This window comes from Siniperca chuatsi, linkage group LG14, assembly GCF_020085105.1.
Source record: "Siniperca chuatsi isolate FFG_IHB_CAS linkage group LG14, ASM2008510v1, whole genome shotgun sequence".
NCBI lineage: Eukaryota > Metazoa > Chordata > Actinopteri > Centrarchiformes > Sinipercidae > Siniperca > Siniperca chuatsi.
This window is the reverse complement of record NC_058055.1, coordinates 19092789-19112832: the sequence shown is the minus strand read 5'-3', so window position 1 is coordinate 19112832 and position 20044 is coordinate 19092789. Positions and strand designations below refer to the sequence as shown.

Genomic DNA, 20044 nt, shown 5'->3' with positions numbered 1-20044 from the left:
ATGTTTGAAAAATTTTGTGTGAGAGAGAATGGCAACTCTCTCACAGTGCTAAGACAGAGGAGCTTCACTTAAATTCCCAATTTTGCTGTCTCCGGAAGAGCCACCTACAGTAACACATATGGCAAACCTAAAGAAGCTAATCAGAGCAATAATGCTTCTGTGTCGTATTCAGTTTATCAGTGACCCTATGTTCAATATGATTTATTGAAAAGATGCACATCTGCTTTACTTGTGAAGTCAATGTTAAATCATTGATTTAACATTGAATCAGCTTCGTGTGAAGGCAGGCAACTGTACAGCAGTTTATGTACTTTACTTTGTAAATTGCATTACTGTAACAGTGACTCAGAACATCAGGGGTTTAACCCTTTTAAATAATGCAAGAAATGGTATTTCCTTACACTGACGTAAAATCTTGTGTGGCCTACTACACTATAGTTGAAGTCCTGGATTACGCATACATTGTAGAGATGCTGAGCAAGTAGTAACAAAACAAATGCAGGGTGACAGGGCCTGGCTTGCAAGGTTATAAACCCAACCCTTATCCAGTACTGCTGAACGTGAGGCTGAGGTTGTGTGGTATTAAAGCCAAGTTTATCTTGCCTCATAATAAAGATGTGCCAGCAAATACAATGTATTTTTGTTATGAAGTCCTTGGAGCAGTAACAGCATTACAGATAACAGAAGAGTCTGAGGATCAAGGACATATTTTCTTCTATCATATAATGTATTCATATCCAGAGTGTAGTCACTTGTATCTATCTTAGTTATGGCCTATGTTTATAGACACATAGCTCTAGGTGAGTTATGAGCAAAGAGTTAACTTATTGTCTCAAAGCTCTCCCTGGATCATAAACTAGGAATGATATACTAGGAATAATACTACTACTAGTACCACCACTACCACTAATGATGATGATAATAATAATAATAATAATAATAATAATAATAATAATAATAATAATAATAATAATATATAAAGTCAGGGAGAGTGCTGGCAAGATGTCTGCCCCAGCCACTGGATTTTAAATATTCAGCTTTGCAAATGGTTTATGAGGAAGGAAAGGCATTATTTGCCATGTTTGTTAGAGCTCAATGATACACTTAATGTGTTTAGGTGAGAAACACTGAATGTAAACATAACTTTTGTTTGTTAACAAGAAAACTCCACAGGGCCCCTTTAAGTTAAGAGGGAGGAGGCGTAAAAATGTTCTGTAGTAAATTAATCTTTGTTAAAGTTGGTGCACGCATGGATGTGAGTGCAAGGCCATAGGTAAATTGTGATGTCAGCAGTGACTGAGAAATCTTAAATTAATGCTTTTTTTGTTGTGCTGTATTATTTGTATACTTTGAATCAATCTAACTCATCCTGAGGTTTCCTGAGCAGGTAGTAGGTTCCTGTTAAGTGAGGCTGAGAAGATAAAATGCTTGTCACTAGTCAGTAGTCGGGAAGCAGGTGGCAGCTTGCTGTGCTTTTTTTGGTGTATTTTTTTCTTCAGCTGAACTTATTTTTCTTTACCTGCCCAGGATTTGTTTTTTCCTCTTTTTCATATTTTTTTGTTAATAAATGCCACCTCTTTGTACAGACTCCTGTCTGGTGCTGCTTCCTTCACCATCCCCTTTATGTTTTCCAGTGCCAGTCAACATCAACTGCTCCTTAAATGGAGTTGTGGCACTACAGATAAATTGTCATTACCTTCTAAAATGACCCATATAATTGTTCCAAAAATAATTTGTATGAGCATATTATGATCTGCCACCTCTGTAGTAAAGGTTTGGTTAACTTGTGGTTACTAAAATTACTTGGTTAAGTTTAGTCATGATTAAAATAAACCAAAGTTGACATTTGGAAACAGAACACAAATCGCAGTCTTCAGTGTCAGACACACTCTAGAACAGATGTTGTGCAATGTTTATGAATTTATCTTTCTTATTTTTTATTTATTTATTCATACAAAACTGACAATCCAAAATATGGGTGAGCAGTTTGTAAATCCACCAAACCATTAGTCACAGGCAGGGTGGGAAACGTCCATGGGCTATTCACTATGAATCATTTACATCTCTCCATCCTCACCACTGTAAGCATGAGATTTCCTATTTTCCCCTTCCCTCCCTCCATGTGAACCTCTCATTCATGTCAAACATGTTGCAAATGTAGAGCGTATAGGATGTGATCCTTGTCCATGCATCAAGTCCTGGTGGGATTCAGGACAGAAAATCACAAATGAGAGTAAAATGGTACAGTTAAAAGGGGGTATTGGTTGACAAAAGGGGGAAGACTTGTGCATATAATGAATAGTACAGTTTACAATGGAAACTGTCAGTAAACAAATACATTTGTTTTCTCTAGGCTCAGTACAGCTGTAATATCCAGTGTGGCCTAAGAAGTGTTTTTAGTATTTCTTGAATTTTCAACCTTTTATTCAATAAGTGACAGAACTGTGTATGTTGGGAATTTGAGAATAATTAATACTCTAGTGAGGTTTTTTGTGCATGGTAACTTAATAATTATAACAGATGAATTAACTTTCTTGTAGAATTGACAACAATACGTTGGCTCCATCCCTTTTGCACAAAATAACCATGCTGATACAGCAACCATCATAGTGAAACGGCTTATTATTGTGTGATTAAAAGTTGGTAATTAAACCAGGGTCAGCAATTTAACTTTTGCCTAAAATATTTAGAAAAGGTCAGCATGAAGGGATGAAAGCCTGATCCATAAATGAAAGTTCTTGGATGTTTTATGTTCAATCTGTCAAAACCTATTAAATCACAGGCGTCACTGATATTAGGAGACATTGGTGCAATCAAACTCACTGGAAACAAGCCAACAGACAGAAGCACATGGAGACCAGGATAGAAAAAACAGACACACTCAGGGAATTTAGAGAAGAGAAGGAGCACAACTGCATAAAATTCAACCATCCAACCCAATGAGTGGAGTCATCGAAGGCAACACTAGATCTAAGACAGTCTAAACCAGCAGAGATCCCCTTCACACTGTTGCTCCATGAGCCCTTCAACTCCCGGGGCCCAGATGAAACAAAATAGGAAACGTGTGTTTTGTTTTCAAATTTTTAGCTGCCGGGCACATCACATTTTCAAGTGCCTGTGATGTGCACACGTACACTGTGTGCACACATACACACCCACATCTATGTATGCACACACACACACACACAGCTGCAGTTACTACTCCCCAGCCTGTGTGTTTTAAACTTTGTGGGAAAAAGCATGTCACCAAATTAAAAGAGAAGGATGTGTGCTCAGGTTGCCGATAACTAGCTGTGTTGTGAGGCACACTCATTTGTAAACAGCCAGTGTCCCCCTCTGTCTCCCCCTCACTCCCTCATTCCCCTGAACTCTGTTCAAACAAGTAGTTTAAATTTACACTGCACAGTATGCAGCTATGAGCTCTACACCATCTTACCAGAGGCATACCAGATTCCCAATTAGTTTTGATTAAGGCGTTTTTGCTCATTGCTCCTCTTGGCAAGAGAAACTACAGATGACAAGCAAGCAGACTTGTGTATAGTAGTGTCAGCATGAAGGTCATCCTCTCTACTGCTTCAATACTTTCCTAATTTCCCCCTGGTCTGTGACCTTATATGTAGCATTGGTGTTTCTAAATGTGAGCATTAGAAAATGAGGCACACGGGTTTCTTTGTTCAACTTGCACTCTCAACTGCGTCAAAGTCCAATGGTTAGGTAACTTACGGTATCTAGAAATATTCACTGAAATGGATTACCTAGTATCAGAAAGTTTCAAGTCTGTGAAGTTGATTTGCATACTGTAATTAATGGAACCCGATGGAAGGTACTATAGTAACACACAATCTATCTCCTATCTAGCGTGCTAAATATGTACCAGTAATGTAAAGAATATGTGATGTGTGTTTTCAGGCAGGATAAAAGATGCAAAAACACAAGGTGGGACATTTAAGACAATGTAATAGTAATTTTTTGTGAAATACAACTACAGTTTTCTCATTGGCCTCAGAATAGAAATTATACAATCCAGTCTGTCTGTGAGTTCATCCATTATCCAGGAATTCCTGACACTGTCCACCATGCCTGCATCCCACCTCAAACAGAAAGGGTTAAAGGATGTTTGAATCTCTGGGGGAGTCAAAGAAAACAATTAGCACCAAAGGCCTCAAAACTTGCAGAATGGGAATATGACTGTTTTTATTTGTCAATCCATGTTGACCCGAGAGGAACATCCTCTCACAGGCCCTTAATGTGAGCAGTCATTCGGGACAGTGGTCCCTAATTTCAGGTTCACTAGGAGGTTAAAGACAAGTGGACATTCCTCAGTCCCTGCTAAGAAGTGACAGTGATGGACAGACTGGGTAGAGGAAAAGTGCAGTCATGTTGTATTTTTGTTGGACAGTTAAGATTTGCTAAGGTGCTGTGATGCCAACTGCACTGACATCAGTAAAGGAGAGGGGAGGCCTGAGGTCGCCTTGTCAAACCTGTTGAAAAACAGGTTTAATTGATTTGTCCCCTCCTGGTTCCCTTCAACCATTTGGCCTAACAGCTGACACACAAGAATGTTTCCCATCCCATTCCACATCTCTTTTACACTAATCTGCCACAGCTTTATTTCAATTCCCTCTCTGTTGGTGTTCTCTCCTTCCTAAGTTTTCATTTTCAGTTTTTTGTACCTATCTCGAGGCCAGATGGCCTCAATTTTTCATATTGAAGATGGACATAATGTGTGTTTTAATTCAGTGTTTGATATCAACAAACTCTTTTCATAGGAATTATATAATTTGATGCAATATGTAATACAGTTGGAAAGCCTTATGTGCACATCATGCACCAAGCAAAACACATTCTAGTCCATTAGCTGCCTACTGTACAGTAGAGTCTCCATGCATTCCTGTAACCACATTGTCACAGAACTCAGCATGACATCAGAAATTTTCAAAGCAGGTACTTTTATGTCACCTTGCTAGTAGTATCAGGCTTCTGCAAAACTGTTTAACTGTATTGTGCTGTCTTGAGTTCACAAAAACTTTTAAACCGCCTCCTTTGCTCCTTACGCTCTATTTCCCTTTGTACACCAGCTCCAGCTGTAGGCCTTCCAGCTGACTTGCACAATTGGTGTAACACCCTTTAGCCATCTTTAAATGACAACTACATTCGGATGCATTTACAGTTATCCATTTGAGTTCTGACTAAGCATGTGCAAGTTGGACTATCTTGGTTTGCAAGCAAATTTTCCCCATGATGGTAGATGAGTGGCGTTGTCACTGCTTTCATCCCTCTCTAGTGTGCCAGCAACTAAGGCGGTAAGGTTTTTGGCATTAGAGCAGCACTTAACAACAGGGCTGTCAGCTGTGTTGGACAACATCCTGCACAAGTGAAGTTATAAAGAAAGACATTCATTTGAGAACAATGAACCTAACATTTTAGGTTTTACTAATAATACCATTAGAAAATCTAAAATGAAACTAAAGACATCCTGTATTTTTTATTATTTTTTCCATTATCAAATAGATGAAAATCTGAGCGTGGAAAAACTGAAAGAGACTGATGGAAATACAACAAATGTCCTGGGATGCATTGAAACCTTAAAACCCAGTGCGTTGCATTAGAATTTAGCTCTCATTTATCACTTAAGCACCACAGACAGCGCACATTACACAAAGTAGTCCACCACTCTCGTGAAGGTAGAGGTACTCATTGAGCTATGACCTCATCAGCTCATTTGATGAGGGCTATCTGGTGTCAATAATGGATCATCCACACCAAACTGTGATGAAATTGATCAAAATACAAATTAGGCTGATGAAAACTATTTTACCTAAATTCCCAACTATTTTTCCAAAGTCATATCAGCATGTGCCATATCAGCAGTAGTTGAAAAATATCTTTATTCTTGGAACAAATTTTTGTGCAATAAAAAACTATCATGCTATAGTATTTATCTGAACTGAATAGTTCCTTCCAAGAACAGCAAACTCAGCTGAGGGTATATTCAGGAAGGAAAAAAATGATTCTACTTTTACCAAGGGAAATATAGTAAATTGGATGGGAAGGATTATGTTGAAAATGTTAAAATTATGCGTAAATCCTTGTACCACATTAGAGCACAAATTATTGTGACCCAGTGCGGGCCCAGTCACACATAGTTCCTGACAGCTGACTGAACAAAACTGCAGATATGCCAGTGTATAAGGGTACAGACACTTGCGACAGTCAAGATTTTCATAGCACTGACAAGAAACAAAATATCAATACATGACAGAAGAGAATAATTAATGAACAAAGGAAGAATTACTCACAACTCTCTATCTCGAGTGTGCAGTTTTGCTCATCCAGTGGATACCTTCTTAGGTCCATCATACAAGCAGCGGTGGTAGTGATCCTGAAAACACAAGACAAAATGATGTGTTCAATTCATGACATTGTGGTAGAATTTGATAGATAGCAAATTGCATGTTTGACCGTAGGAGAATAACAGTAAACTCCAGCGTCTTGCCCAGCAGATGTAGCCAAAGGTGATAGCATAACTCATGATTGATAATGAAGAGCCTGTTAGTGATCGGAAGGTAGACCACCACTGGATAGCGATTAAACTGTTATCTGCTGTAGAGATATTTAGGACCAAACCTTGAAGGACCAAACCTTAAAGCACCTATATGTTCAATCTGAAGTTTGGTGAACTTTGGCTTGTGACAGCTATCATAAACCAAACGTCCACCTCCATCTACCATGGGTCCTGCATTGGCACTTGATGTTCATTGGTCTCTGTTTGACTATTTGGGTTAAGGTTAGGTTAGATTTGTATCTTCATTGTGTTGTGAATGAAAGTATCTAAATGTTTATGGCAAAATGTTAGTACAGTTTAACATGATTCACCAAAGCACTTATAATTACATTCACAGAATTCTGATGGCCATTTATTATCCACGTAACCATGATTAACTAAACGAGACTTAAAATCTTCACAACCTCTACAAGAGCCTTTGAGGTTTTGGGGGATGGTGGAAGCAGTGGTGGGAACTCCATTGGGGATTACAGGACCAAAGCTAATCCTTATGTCCCAGTTTTAGTATTGTTTGGATAATCCTGTGGGTCCTCTGTCAGGCCCCACCTGAGATGCGAGTCACTGCAGGGATCAAACTCTGCGGGACAGCAGTGGCAGCAATAGGCCAAAAATAACAGTGGTAGTGTTTGTTCTCTGACTACTTCATGTCATATCATCATGAAATATGTGGGATGAAAGGGAATGTTTTACAACATGATGACATCCCAAAGACTTTACAAGTTGAGATTATTACTTGTATTAAATGTATTTGCATAGCTATTACATCAAATCTGGAGGGCAATAAATAAACATAAACAAAAAATACATGTCACAAAGCTTTATTTAGGTGTGTGATTTACAAGGCTTGTGAGGGTAAACTTTTGGCACGGTTGTCCATCCCTCCCTCTGTTGATTTGACTGACAGTGCTTTGCTTTGTGAACAATAAAGCAAAGTGTGGGAGGTTCTTTTATGTTTGTCTCCACTTAGAATCAAAGCACTTTTTATGTTTTAAGTTCTTAACCCCTGAAGTGTCACTTGAGAGGGAAGAGTATATGAGGTGCTGGCACAAGTCCACAAGCACATGGAAAACATAAGAAGTGAGGTGTTGATCTTTAAGCTGATGAAATTGTTTTCCTTCTGCATCTCAAGATACCAATGATACTGTAGCATTCAGAGAATATATTATGTATCATACACATAAATAAGCCAGCGAATGTTCCTCTCTGAACGTTGTGTAAATCAAGGGAGTTGTTTTTATGGGACCAATGGAGTTGGTCTCTAACACACTGGTATATATTTCATCCCGACACTGTTCATTAACAAAAGGTCTCAGAGTTATCATTCAGTTAACAAGTTTCATCTGATGAAGTACTTTAAATGACAAATGTAAATCATATTATCCTGTAGCAGGCTGAAATGGGAGCTAGCTTTAATCTCCAGCACCTGAAGTGCCACAAATCAACACTACCTGGCACTATGGGACATGTTGAGAGAAAAGATCAATAAGGCTGTAGATTATTATCTTCATTTCAAGTGGGATGGTCTCAGTGGTGATTGTATAGACAAATACAAGAGCTTTGAGGCAAAAGGAACAGTGGAGCATGAAGCTGACACCTGAGGCTTAACTATTTGACTTTCCCTCTGGCAGAATCCAATTTTGATGTAAAAAACATGTCAACAACCGGGCTATGCTTGGTACAGTCAGTGATGAGAGGGAACCAGTTTGTTTTAAGTTCTTTAGCATGGTAGAAACTCAGTGTCGAATTATTTTCTTTTAGTAAGTATGTATTCTTATTTGTATTTTTGTTTTCTATTTTAGTAAGAAAAAACACTTGTCAAATGAGGTCAAATGAGTTGACCTCAAACGTTGATTTTCTGTCAACATGAGCAGTAGCCAAATGAACCAAAATCTAGCTCATCAAAATGTCAAACTCATTCCAGCATTGAGCTTGTCTTTATTTAAAGAGCTGCAAGCTGCTTCAAACACATAAGTGATTTTTTTTTTTTACAAAGAGAACCAATGTCAGTACCACCTTCTTTATTCTAACTTATGATGCACTTTTAAACCAGATACATGGATTGTAAGAAATGAACTGCAAATGAAACAAAGCAGTCTAAGTCTGGATTATTTATGGAATCATTGCTCATAAACCTAATCTACTATTCAAAAAGAAATGTTCTAGCATGGTAAGTGCTTTAATAATAGCTGCAAACAGCAGTGGCCACAGAGCTATAGCCTTCTACTTTACTGCCCCATCACATTTTGTGTATATATGTCAGCATAATAGCATTTAGCATTCCAATCACTATCAAAACAAATGGACAGGGATGGGTAATAAGGGATAATAACAGCAGTCAACCATGAGTCAGTAGATAAGGTTATGTTGTCCATCAGACTTTGTGAAGGGAAAATTAAGGACGAGGCTGTGAGTAATAGGCTGCCATTCTTTCCCTGGCTCTGGTCTTGTGTGAGAACTTGACTCCCACTGAGGGAGTTGCCACAGAGCAGCACAGCATGGTGGGTAATCGTCTAGGCACACCTGACAACACAGATAAATTTGTGCCAGAGAGGCTCATCTTGACTCCAATCCCCTGTGTTATACAGCAGAGATAATCACCCTTGTGTGTTTCTGTGCCTCTCTGCGCTCTGCTATCTTTGTTCTCTCTCTCTCTCTCTCTCTCTCTCTCTCTCTCTCTCTCTCACCCTCACTATTCCATTAATCAGACCAACAGCCACTGCAATGGCAGTCTTTTTGCATCTCACTATCTAAGTATTTCCTAGATTTTGAAATGCTTTTGTAATGATGATGCAGCAATACAACAGTACTTTCACAAAGTTCTTGCGGTCAGTTTTCTATTTAGAGGCATCCCATTCTGCCTGTAAATTATCTGTGTTTGTGTCTTAGCAACCAAGCTCACCACAGGCACCATATGGTGGACAGGTGGGACCACACCTGCCCAATTCAGAACAGTCCTTGTGGTATACTCAGTAATTTTGAGGTCAAACCAAAATCAAGCAAAAATGAAGGGGGAATTGTTGCTATTTCACAGTTCATGATTTTTTGTTTAAAGAAGTAGGCTACTGTAATTCACCAAAAATATTGTATATTATCTTCTCACCCTCTAGGATGGTGCGCTTCAGTGCTCCAAAAAGAGCAAAAAAGTGACCAAAAACCTATTGGATATGGTGCCTCATAACCCAAGTGTGCTGATACTGAACAACTGCACTGTGAGACCTAGACTTTATTATACCAGTAGCAAGAGCAAGTCTTCGATAAAACACTTTTGTAAAACCACAAATCACATGGTCAAACGAATGATTCAGAACCAGCCTATGGATAACAATTTTGGTGGAGATTGTAAGTTGAAGAATATGGTCTAGTTTTTAGTTTAACAGCCTATTTTGTTGTTTAGGTATGATGACTTGTGGCTCTCTAAATATCCACATGAAGGGAGGGCAGCAAGACAAAAGAGACCACAGGAGTGAAATCATGTAAAGAGAAGAGATGAGAGAAAATTTGAGGACAGAGGATGTCATATGAGACAGTGAGGGGACTATCATAACAGCACTTTTTAATAGCAATAGTTGAAAGGGAAGCGTAACATTAACATGCTGTTTCATATTATACACCTCTGGGGTTTCCAATCCCCCAGAGTGAGACAGGAAGGTTGTTTGAGCCTAAGAGGTTTAGAGATATTCTCCTTTTCTTTCCATCTTGTCCCCTGTCTTTGTCAGCGTTTATTTCTCTCTGATGGATTTGCTGCTGGTGATGGGGCTCTGTGTCTTCCAAGTGTTTAACCAAGGAGTAAATTGCCGGTTACTTTCTGGCAACTTTCTGATCTCTGTGTCAAGATAGAGTCATGTAGAACTGAGAGCAAGAGCCTCTGGCAAAATCTTTAAAAAGACTGTGTGGAAAAGGTAAAGGTTATGCATGTTTGTGTGGGGTTATGCTTGTGCATTTGTGCTCCTGTGCATGTTTGTTATGTTGCTGGCACTCTGTGTAAGTGTGTGTGTCTGTGTCTGTAAGTGCCTGATTGTGTTTGCAGCTGTCTGGCTCTCCATTTGCCCTCACATACTTTTCCGCTTGTCCCATCCATTAAATGATGCACAGCCACATTTCACTCTCAGTCTTAGTATATTCCTTGGTTGCTTGGTTACTGCCTGAGGACACTGCCAACCACACCAACTGAGCCCCATATGTTGCATCACCTGCAGTGGCCCTCCATATTTACAAGACTGTGCTCGAAGACTCTGTTCCTGGATGGATCAAACTTGTGAGGTCAAATCAGGGCCAAGTAGCCTTAAGGGTTTCCAGCAGTCATTGGGATTCAGGCCAAGTAAATTGCCTTTTCCAGAGAATATCAAATAATGCTGCCATGTAGACCAAAAAAATCTGTGGTGTCGACTTAGTTTTCCACACCCCCAAACTACAAGGCTACATAAAGTTACATTCAGTAGTGTAACTACTAGTACTACTAATACTGCTACTTTTAAGCTAGTATTTTACAGTATTGATCAGTGTAATAGAATCTGGGTGAAATTTACGAGTACATCCTCCCAACCACTCAGTATTTTGTCACCCTCCATTCACTCTTCTGCATCTGTTGAAGTCATGCTAAGCTAGCACTTCAGACAAGTCCAGCTCTGACCCACTGTCTTTGCTGTCAGTGGAGGTGGGACACAGGATTACTGAAGTCACAGTCGCTGCTTTCCATGTTGGGAAAATGACACTTCAGGTTGTGTGAGTAAAACACAAGCCTTTACACAGCCAATATGGAAGTATCAGTTGTTGTGGGGTAACTGCTGGGGCAGGGGGATGTGTGTTTGAATACATTCTTTTAAAAGTACAGTTTTGACGTACATTTTATACAGCTTTGATACCTCTATTTCACCACATTCCAAAGGGAAATATTGTACTTTTTTACTCTTATACAGTTTGACAGCAATATTTTCTAGTTTTCTACTTAATTTGCAGATTCAGATTTTACATACAAAAGGATAACCTTATAGCCCATCTCATGGCATTAGTTCCCCATGATTTGTACTTTCAATGGAGTATTTTTTACATTGTGGTACAGCCAGGATCTGAATACCTCTATTCCATTGCCTGTAGAGTTCCATGAGTTTCCTTCAGAGACACAAAATGAGAGCTGCATGATTTGATATTTAAGATAATAACAGCATTCAGAGACCACTCATCCCCCATAGCCAGCTGGTTCCCACCTACAGCCTACCAAGGAAACATAGGGAGTAGGGTGCCCACAGAACCAAATCACTTGGATGCTGTTGCACTAATTACATAATCACAAAAAAATCACTGCTCTTTAATGTTGGAAGGCAAAATATTATGCTTGTCATTTACTGTAAATATTTAGTCAATGATATTGGTTATAAATATCCGATGTAACTTGTGTATGCTAATTTATCTCCTTAATTGTTAGAAAAGCTCTTTGTTTCTGCAGTTCATACTGTTGTCTCCCTATGCTCACTAATCCTCAGTGACAAACACACCACTCAGTTCAACAAAGAATATTCAGGCCTATCCTACAGCAAATAACCTAGATTAAGAACAGTCAAGACCCACCTTTAGATGTGCCCTATACCCTGCCTGAGAAATACAGAAAGGTACTTCTGTTGTTTGTTATCATTTGCTTTTGCACTGTATACTTCCTGAAGTCAATTTCTGCTATTTGCTGTTGTTTCTTCACAGGTAAAAGAATGCCCTTGAATTGGTGGATTTTGTTTTGAAGATCAATGTAGATTTGTTATCAGTTCTCTTGGAAAAGTTTGCAACAAATGTGTGTAAATGAATGCGTATCAGCCCACAAAAAGGGTTGGTGCTGTTTGCCTTTTAGCCACCATAATGAATCCCTGGGATGAACTGGCAGTTCAATGGCAAATACAGTAAGTGTGTATATGAATATTCATCGGCTGCTTGTACATTCTCTCTGTGTGGCTTTCTCTATCAGAGCCATGTCCGATTCTTTATGTGAAGCTAAGATAATCTCAGTTCCAGCTCCATTCTCAATACACAGACATGAGAATGACATTGATCTTCTCATATAATTCTCATTTAGGAAGCAAATAAGTATATTATATAGTATAAGTATATTTCCCAAAATGTCAAACTATTCCTTAATGTTCAGAACAAAAAGTAATAATAATTTCACATATTTGTATTTATGTGTGTATAGGAATTATAATTTTCATAACCCCTATTATTATTCCTGTTTGATTTTCTTTGGTGTAATGGTTTTAATACTGGCTTCTGCAATAACCCAATTTTCATCTCAGGGACCATTAAAGTTTCATGTAGTCTAATCTAATTTATTGGCATAATAAATTAAATAACTACATAATTTGTATTAGGCTTTCAGGGGACAGTAATTTGCTGTATCTGCATGTACTGCGTGGATCTGTGTGCACTCAGTGACATGCGCAAGATCCCATGACCCAATTTAGGATTTGTAAAAATCTGGTCATCCTACTTACATGATATTGAGTGTCAAGGGTGATGGATTTCTTCTCCTAGTTTCAATCTAATCCCACTATATCAAAAATAATATTTTACTTTGTGACATAACTTCTGCAGTGCATGGGAAACCATATTACAAGTGATTATGGATTTTTCATTTGCATATTGGATTCGATGGTTAGGTTGATACTGTAGCTTATCCATTTTAACTCAAATGGCCTGACACAGGGATGGTTTGTACTATTTGTGAGAGTCAGATTATGCTGATATAGAACTCATTCTCCTGTTCCCGCTCTGGTTTTCTTCTGCATGCTTTTGTCCATTTTTGATGTTCCAGACAATGAGCACATTGGAATTGGTTTTGGTAAGTACTTCAACGCAATGATCAAGCACCATCATTCTTATTAAATTAATAGCAGAAGTTGCTATAGTACTAAATGTTACATTGATGTCCAAGGGGACTGACAGAATTCAGGGTACAGTATGTCCAGGATGTCACAGATTTTATTTTGAAAATGCCTTTATTCCCACACTGCGATAAACCTCAAAAGATTAAAAAAACGACATCATCAGACAACTTCAAAACCTGCCAAGCACTTTGCTTGATGCTGTGTTTACTGCGTGTTGGAATCTGATGTGTAATGCTTTGCTTTTTCATCAAATCAAGTGTCGCAAATTACTTTAAACCCAGCTATGATCCAGGAAGAATGGTTATGTCAGTAAACTGACTGTAAGTTTGAAAGGAGGATTTGGGGATTTCTGATTTAATCTTTAGATTTAGCAATAAAATGTATCAATGAGTGTAAAAAAATTATTCTAAAATATCTGATTCTAATTCACTTCACACTCATGAATGCTCTGGCATAACTGGAATTTCAAGTGCAGGTCTCTTGCCCCTTGCAATAATACACAGAAGGATCTAATTACTATGCGTTTTTTTGGCAGTAAAGTTCTCAAGTGGGAAAATTCAGGAATATATCCAGCATCATTCTGACATTCTTTTTTTCTTTCTTTTTTTTTTTTAAACACAAGGCCTTTGCCTTTTGTAAAATGTGTTTGTTGTTGTGAGATAGAGACTGATTTTGCTGCACTTATTTTCTCTCCTTAATATTTGTCTCTTTCTGTATCTCCTATATCTCTAAAGAATCTAATTGTTCTTCCTTCTCTTTCCCTTCCCCTCTACTCTTGCTGTAACTACAACACTCACCAAATCACCAAATCTACCAAGTATTTACCAGTATTTGTAGCCACTCAAATGTTCAGAATCATAACTACTTGGACTTCAGCACATTAATTCCATCTAACCTTGGCAGAGATGTTTCTTTGGTTGTGTAAGAAACCTGAGAAAATTACAACATGCTGAACATTGTAACAGGGCAGTGGGTGAATAATGAAGACAGACAACATTGGTGAAGAAGACCAAAGAGAGCAATATTGACACAGTTTCTTTCTAATCCTCTCCTTAACACTAATATCTCTCCTTCTTTGTCTCGTTTGTCTAATTTCACTCTCCCACAGCAGTGCCAATGCGCTGCCATGATGGCCATTAAGATGTTATGGTTTTCAATAACTTTTTATAGAGTTTGGGCATCAGAGGCCTATTTGCAAAATGAACTGATGAGACATCAGTGATGTGTGAGAAGTGCACTGTAATCATGTTAACTTTGAGAGGGTGAAACTCAGTGGAATGGGTCAATCAATTTATATTGTACAATAGGGGTTTTGTTTCTGGCAACTGGAAAACAGATGGGACATGTCATATTAACATATCAAACATGCAAAAATCTCAGCTTGGGGAAATATTCAGAATATCAACTAAAGTGGCCTCCCGAAGAATGTTAACAAAGAAAACATCAAACCTGATGTTTTGTAAAAGTGGTACTCCAGTCTTTGTAGCTTTGACGTTGTCAACAAACTTGCTGAATGTTAAAAGCTGTCATTGTCTGAGAATCTCGTCCATCACACTAAGTTTGAGAAGATTGTAAAAATTACAACCATATGATCTTTAATTGTTCTTTGGTAGGACGCATGACTAAGATGAATGGATGTTTCAATCATCTGACAAGATTACATTCAACCAACAAGTCCAGGTAAAATCACAATTAGTGATCCCATTTTGCAGTCAAAAACAATGTCAGTGTTCAATTCATTGTTAATAGCTTTTTGTTATTGAAATGAAGAAATCACTGTTTTTTAGGGAATATCATTCCAACTGGTTAATGCAAAGATAGGGGGTGCAATCATGAAGCCAAAAAATATTAAATATATATAGCTGGAATTTCTCTCTCTTTTTCAGATACTTATTATTTTCTCTAAGGAGAACACCTGAAATGCAATTAACAGAGCAAATATGTATGCTGTAGCAGAAAATAAAAACCCAAAACAGGTTGAACTTTACATGTGTTTTTTTCAACACTTTTGGTGGTGATCTAAATTATGCAGAGACTTTGCAAAAGAGTTGAATTTAGTATTACAGAAACCTTGTTGTGATGTGCACGTCCTATAAATGAGGACACAAGTAGGTCACTTCATCAACATTCTAATTTTCGCTCAGGGGCAATATTGCACCTCACATCAGTAGTTTTCTTCATCTGGCTCTAATGAGCTAATTACTGACTGAGTCCAATGCAGCAATCGTTGACTCATTGTTATGTTAAAGTTGGTAGAAGTTTGATTTTTTTATCCCCCCAGGTTGTTTGTTTGATTTTAAAAATAGAAAGTACACTGACAAAAGATAAAGTGTGAAGTGTTTGACAACATGAAGTGGAAATTACTACAATTTGTGCAGCATAGTTATATGCTGCATATCATTATTTGTCGCCGTACTCATTTGGGAGATATTGTGTTTTTTTCTGTTTATTTGCTCATGTAAATAGCTAACCCCTCGGTCTTGTTGTGTAGTCAGAAACATTATTTTAAGAGATTAAAATCTCACCTTAGACCGTACAGTACGGTACCGTCTGGGTGCAGTCGGATCATTCTGTTTTTTACTGTGACACCGTGGACAAACGATTTCTTGTCGTTGAGGAAGTATGTGTCAGGAACCCAGAGCTGGTCAGCCACCCGGTTATCTAAGGTCAGGTTGAGGGGGATCTCAGAGTAGGACAGCCGTTTGTCTCGCCAGGCCTGCTGGAAGTACATTGTCAATGTGTAGTCCTGAAAGTGCACAGAGAGGGAGCAAAGGAGGACAGAAAGGGGAAAGGAGGGAAAGAGCCAGAAAATCAGAGGGGAAGGAGACAGATGAAGTGGGAGGAAAACAGCCGGGACAGGGAGGAAGAGAGATGGATAAAATGGAGGAGAGATGGAGAGAAAAGAGAGACAAGAGGGTTACCCCAAAAGGCGACCATTTTACACAGCTGCTCTGTAATACTTTCCCACTGCAAGAGCTCAGATTAGACCAGACTAGGCTTCAATATTGGATGAAGTTCACTTAAAAGCAAATGGAACAGTAGTTGTACAGGCCAGAAAACTCTCAGTACAAAGCAATGGGGAATTTCTTCTTTTCATAGAAACATGAGGTTAAGACAGACAGTGTGAAAGAGTGTGTATGTATCAGAGAGGGGAAGAGCGACAGTGACAGATGGTTAGGGTTTGGTGTGTTTGCGTATGTGTGTGAGTGTGTGTCAGTTTGGTCTGTTAATATATGATAAAAATATGCGTGTGGCTTGCTCGGTTGGTTTATTGTGCATGTTTGTGTTTTTGTGTTTATGTGACACACATACATGCAAACAGAGAAGAGAGGGAGACCACATGTTCCAAACAAATGAAAATAACCTCCAAGCAACCTCAAAAATCTGTTTTAAAATATCTCCTACGTGCTCTATTTGCTTTGACAGGTACTGTCTTTCTGTTTGTGAAATGATATCATTATGTTTTACTGTTTGTCTTCCCAGAAACAGAATGGTAGACCATCCGCTCACATTACATTAAGTTGCGCACAGACAGCACATAGCCTTTGATGGACTGTATATGTCTGCTTTACATAGCAGACTCAGACATCAAACTTTGTTGTAAATAATATGCATGTTTCTTAAAAAAAGGAGAATATTTATGCACTGTATGAACTCTTTAACTTATTCTAGGCATGGATGGGATGAAGAAGAAGCTTGTCCATGCAACAGTGTTACTGAGGCAAGCTTGTGCACATTTATTTTATTTAGACACTTATAGGTACCCTGTGGATTTTATGACCACTAGTTATGCTGTAGAGCAATCTTTGATGAGTGTGTTCCTGTATTATTTGTATCTCATGCTTTATGAGAACCTTCGCAAGGTTGCAAACCTACACGCATGTGCATGTGGGTGATGAACTTACGGTTTCATGCAATTTTGCTGAGCAACAGTTGCTGGCAGTAATGTGCCAAGAAATGTACCACTGCGCCAGCAAAAAGTAGAGAAAAGAAAGACAGATAACTAGCAAACATTAATATAAACGCTGCCGGTTTCAAAATATTCAAAAAATCATCAATCATCAAGAATACACACAACACACAACATAACTGAACAAAAAAAAAAAAAAAGGCCAGTAAATTTAATCTTAAAATTCTAATACAAAGCATTAAGCACACTGATTGTGATTAAATTCATAGTTGGACTCTACTAACAAGGATTTTTTTTTTATTATGATGGCACACACATGAAACCTGAAACACATACATTAGGTTAATAATTTATAAACAAGTTTGATAACTTGCAGTTTGATAACTTGCAGTAAAATTCCCTGATGGTAAATCTAGGAAACGATAAAACAGTCAAGCCAGCAGTCAGATGCTCATGTAGTTCACTGAAGTAAGAAGCCTACCAATCATCCACGAAAAACTAAGTTAAATAAACTTGCTGTCTCAGGGAACTTTTTGTCATGACTGGCACATCCACTTCCTGGCAAAGAGGCTGAACATGCATTTTTGAATATACCCGTCGGCTACAGATCTGACATCCCACAGCACCTTGGGAACTGGAGGCTTGGATATTGACTGGATAGAGTCAAGAGCAGCTTTTCTCAGTGAAGTCCTTGTTTGACTTAAATAGGTTTTGTCATGTTGTTGTTGTTTGTACCTTATTTGGCTTGAGGTGCTGACAACCACAAGTTTGAGAATTGAGTTTTTCAGAAGACATAAATAGTATAGTGGCAATTCTAGCGTTCAGCACTATAATTGGACTTGAAATGGGAACAGAATGATTTGAGTGAATCCAGGGCAAACCACTGTATGGGATTGTTGAAACTTCCATTTTGACAGCCTTTTTTCATATATGAAAGAAAGGCTGGAATTCCTTATTTAGGTTAGTTTGAAGAAAAACATTTGAAGGGGTACCTAGAGGCTTAATGAGATGTTAGATTGCCACAAAAATTAGGTAGTAGGTTTTCTTCATAAAAACATGGAAATGGCAGAATAAACTTGTAGGCAGTATTTTTTTCTCACTTACAGAGAAAACAGTAGGGGTCTAATATCTGGGTGCATTTTTACTTGCACAATTGGATCCTTGGCTTCACATGCTGCCTTCCCAACACTTCATCCCTCGTTGGTGGTTATGTAACAGCTCACACTCTGCTCTTTCTAGCATGCTGTACACCACAGCACATGTGGCTTAAGAGATGCTTGTTGCCATGTAGTCCTTCTAAACTATCTATGCTGCACTCATCAATACACACCATCAAACAGGATGGTTTTATGTGTGTAGCAATGCATTTTGTGCATGTGGTTCTACAGAGACACATGTGAAGAGAAGAAAACAATGCAGCTGCGATTTTTACCTGGCACTGTGGATGCAATATGTGACATTGCAAATGCAACATGTCCTTTGCAATATGTAAGAGCAGGGATTAGATCTTGTGTATTATATCAGTTGCAGCCCCTAGCACTCGTAATAAGCATAATTTGTAAAAGCCATCAGCCATTGTGGCATATGCACAATTCTCCTCACCACAGAGTCCACTTTTTGAATCTGAAGTACTCTTAAGTAGCTGTGAAACGTTAGAAAAAAATCTGACAGCCATGGTGAAGTAAGAAGGTGCTATGTGACCTGGGGCGTAATTATTAAACTGAGTGAATGTTTCCATTGTCATCCCTGAGAACCTCTACTGGAGGAAGTTGTCGTTTGCTTTGTGGGATATGCTCTGTAGAGGTGCCACTGGCTAGTTTACTGTGAACATAAAGCTCTCCAAAAAGACAACTATAGTGTGCCTCTCTTTTTCTCTCTCTGTGGGAGGAGGAGGTTGTAAATCACCAGAATAACTGCAGCGGCTGTGTGCATGTAAGTGCAAAGGAGGCTGTCATAAAAACAGTCATAATGAGCATCAGTACATAAACTATGTTGGAGAGAGAAAGCGAGACCAGGAGAAAAATGGAAAGAGGAAGGAAAGGAGACAGTGATACAGGAAGTGAATGATGTTGAATTTATCAATGCAGAATATGCTGTGCTGCCAAGCTGCCAAAAAGAGGACAATACAAAGTGAAGCAACTACAGAATGTGAGAATTCATTATAACTAATAACTAATATCCAGTTCCACAGCACACTTTTTACTGTGTTAATGTTTCTTCATTTAGAAGATTTCTTGATAAATACACGTCTTACAGATCACACAAGATATTCAATGAGCCAGTCAGTCAGTTAGTCAATCAATTAAACTCTCAATGATCAGTTTTGTTCCCATCTGCTACTCTTGTTATTTTCAACAATTACAATCCAAGCCTTTAAAAAAAATATAGTATATCCTTTATGTAAAGCAACTGAACACTGTCTTTGTTGAGCTGAATACCTCTTTTTTTGGGGTTAAAGTTCATAAAGTACAGTTAATACTGCTGCTCAGCACTGTTACGGACAGAACTGGCCGGAGACACAAGGCAGGTATAGTATAGTTTATTTTAACACAGGTGCGAAGATCGGGAATGGAGGGAAGTATACAGTCTCTTGAATGGAGGTGGCGGAGCACAGAGGAGAAGATCCACACGGGTTAGGAAACTGGAGAAACACTCATGGCTGAAGAGAGACACAAGGGACCCAGAGCTGGAGAGAAGAACTCA

General features: G+C 38.5%; 1 protein-coding gene across 1 annotated transcript in view; it reads right to left on the bottom strand.

Annotated features, from left to right (window-relative positions):
- Positions 1-20044, bottom strand: part of LOC122888596 (gamma-aminobutyric acid receptor subunit beta-2) — a 64809-nt gene that overhangs the window by 21919 nt on the left and 22846 nt on the right. Inside the window, exons 4-5 of the mRNA XM_044223230.1 lie at positions 15957-16177; positions 6300-6382 (exon numbers count right to left, since the gene is read on the bottom strand). Coding sequence (XP_044079165.1) covers positions 6300-6382; positions 15957-16177 — 304 coding nt within the window. The remainder of the gene's footprint in view (positions 1-6299; positions 6383-15956; positions 16178-20044) is intronic.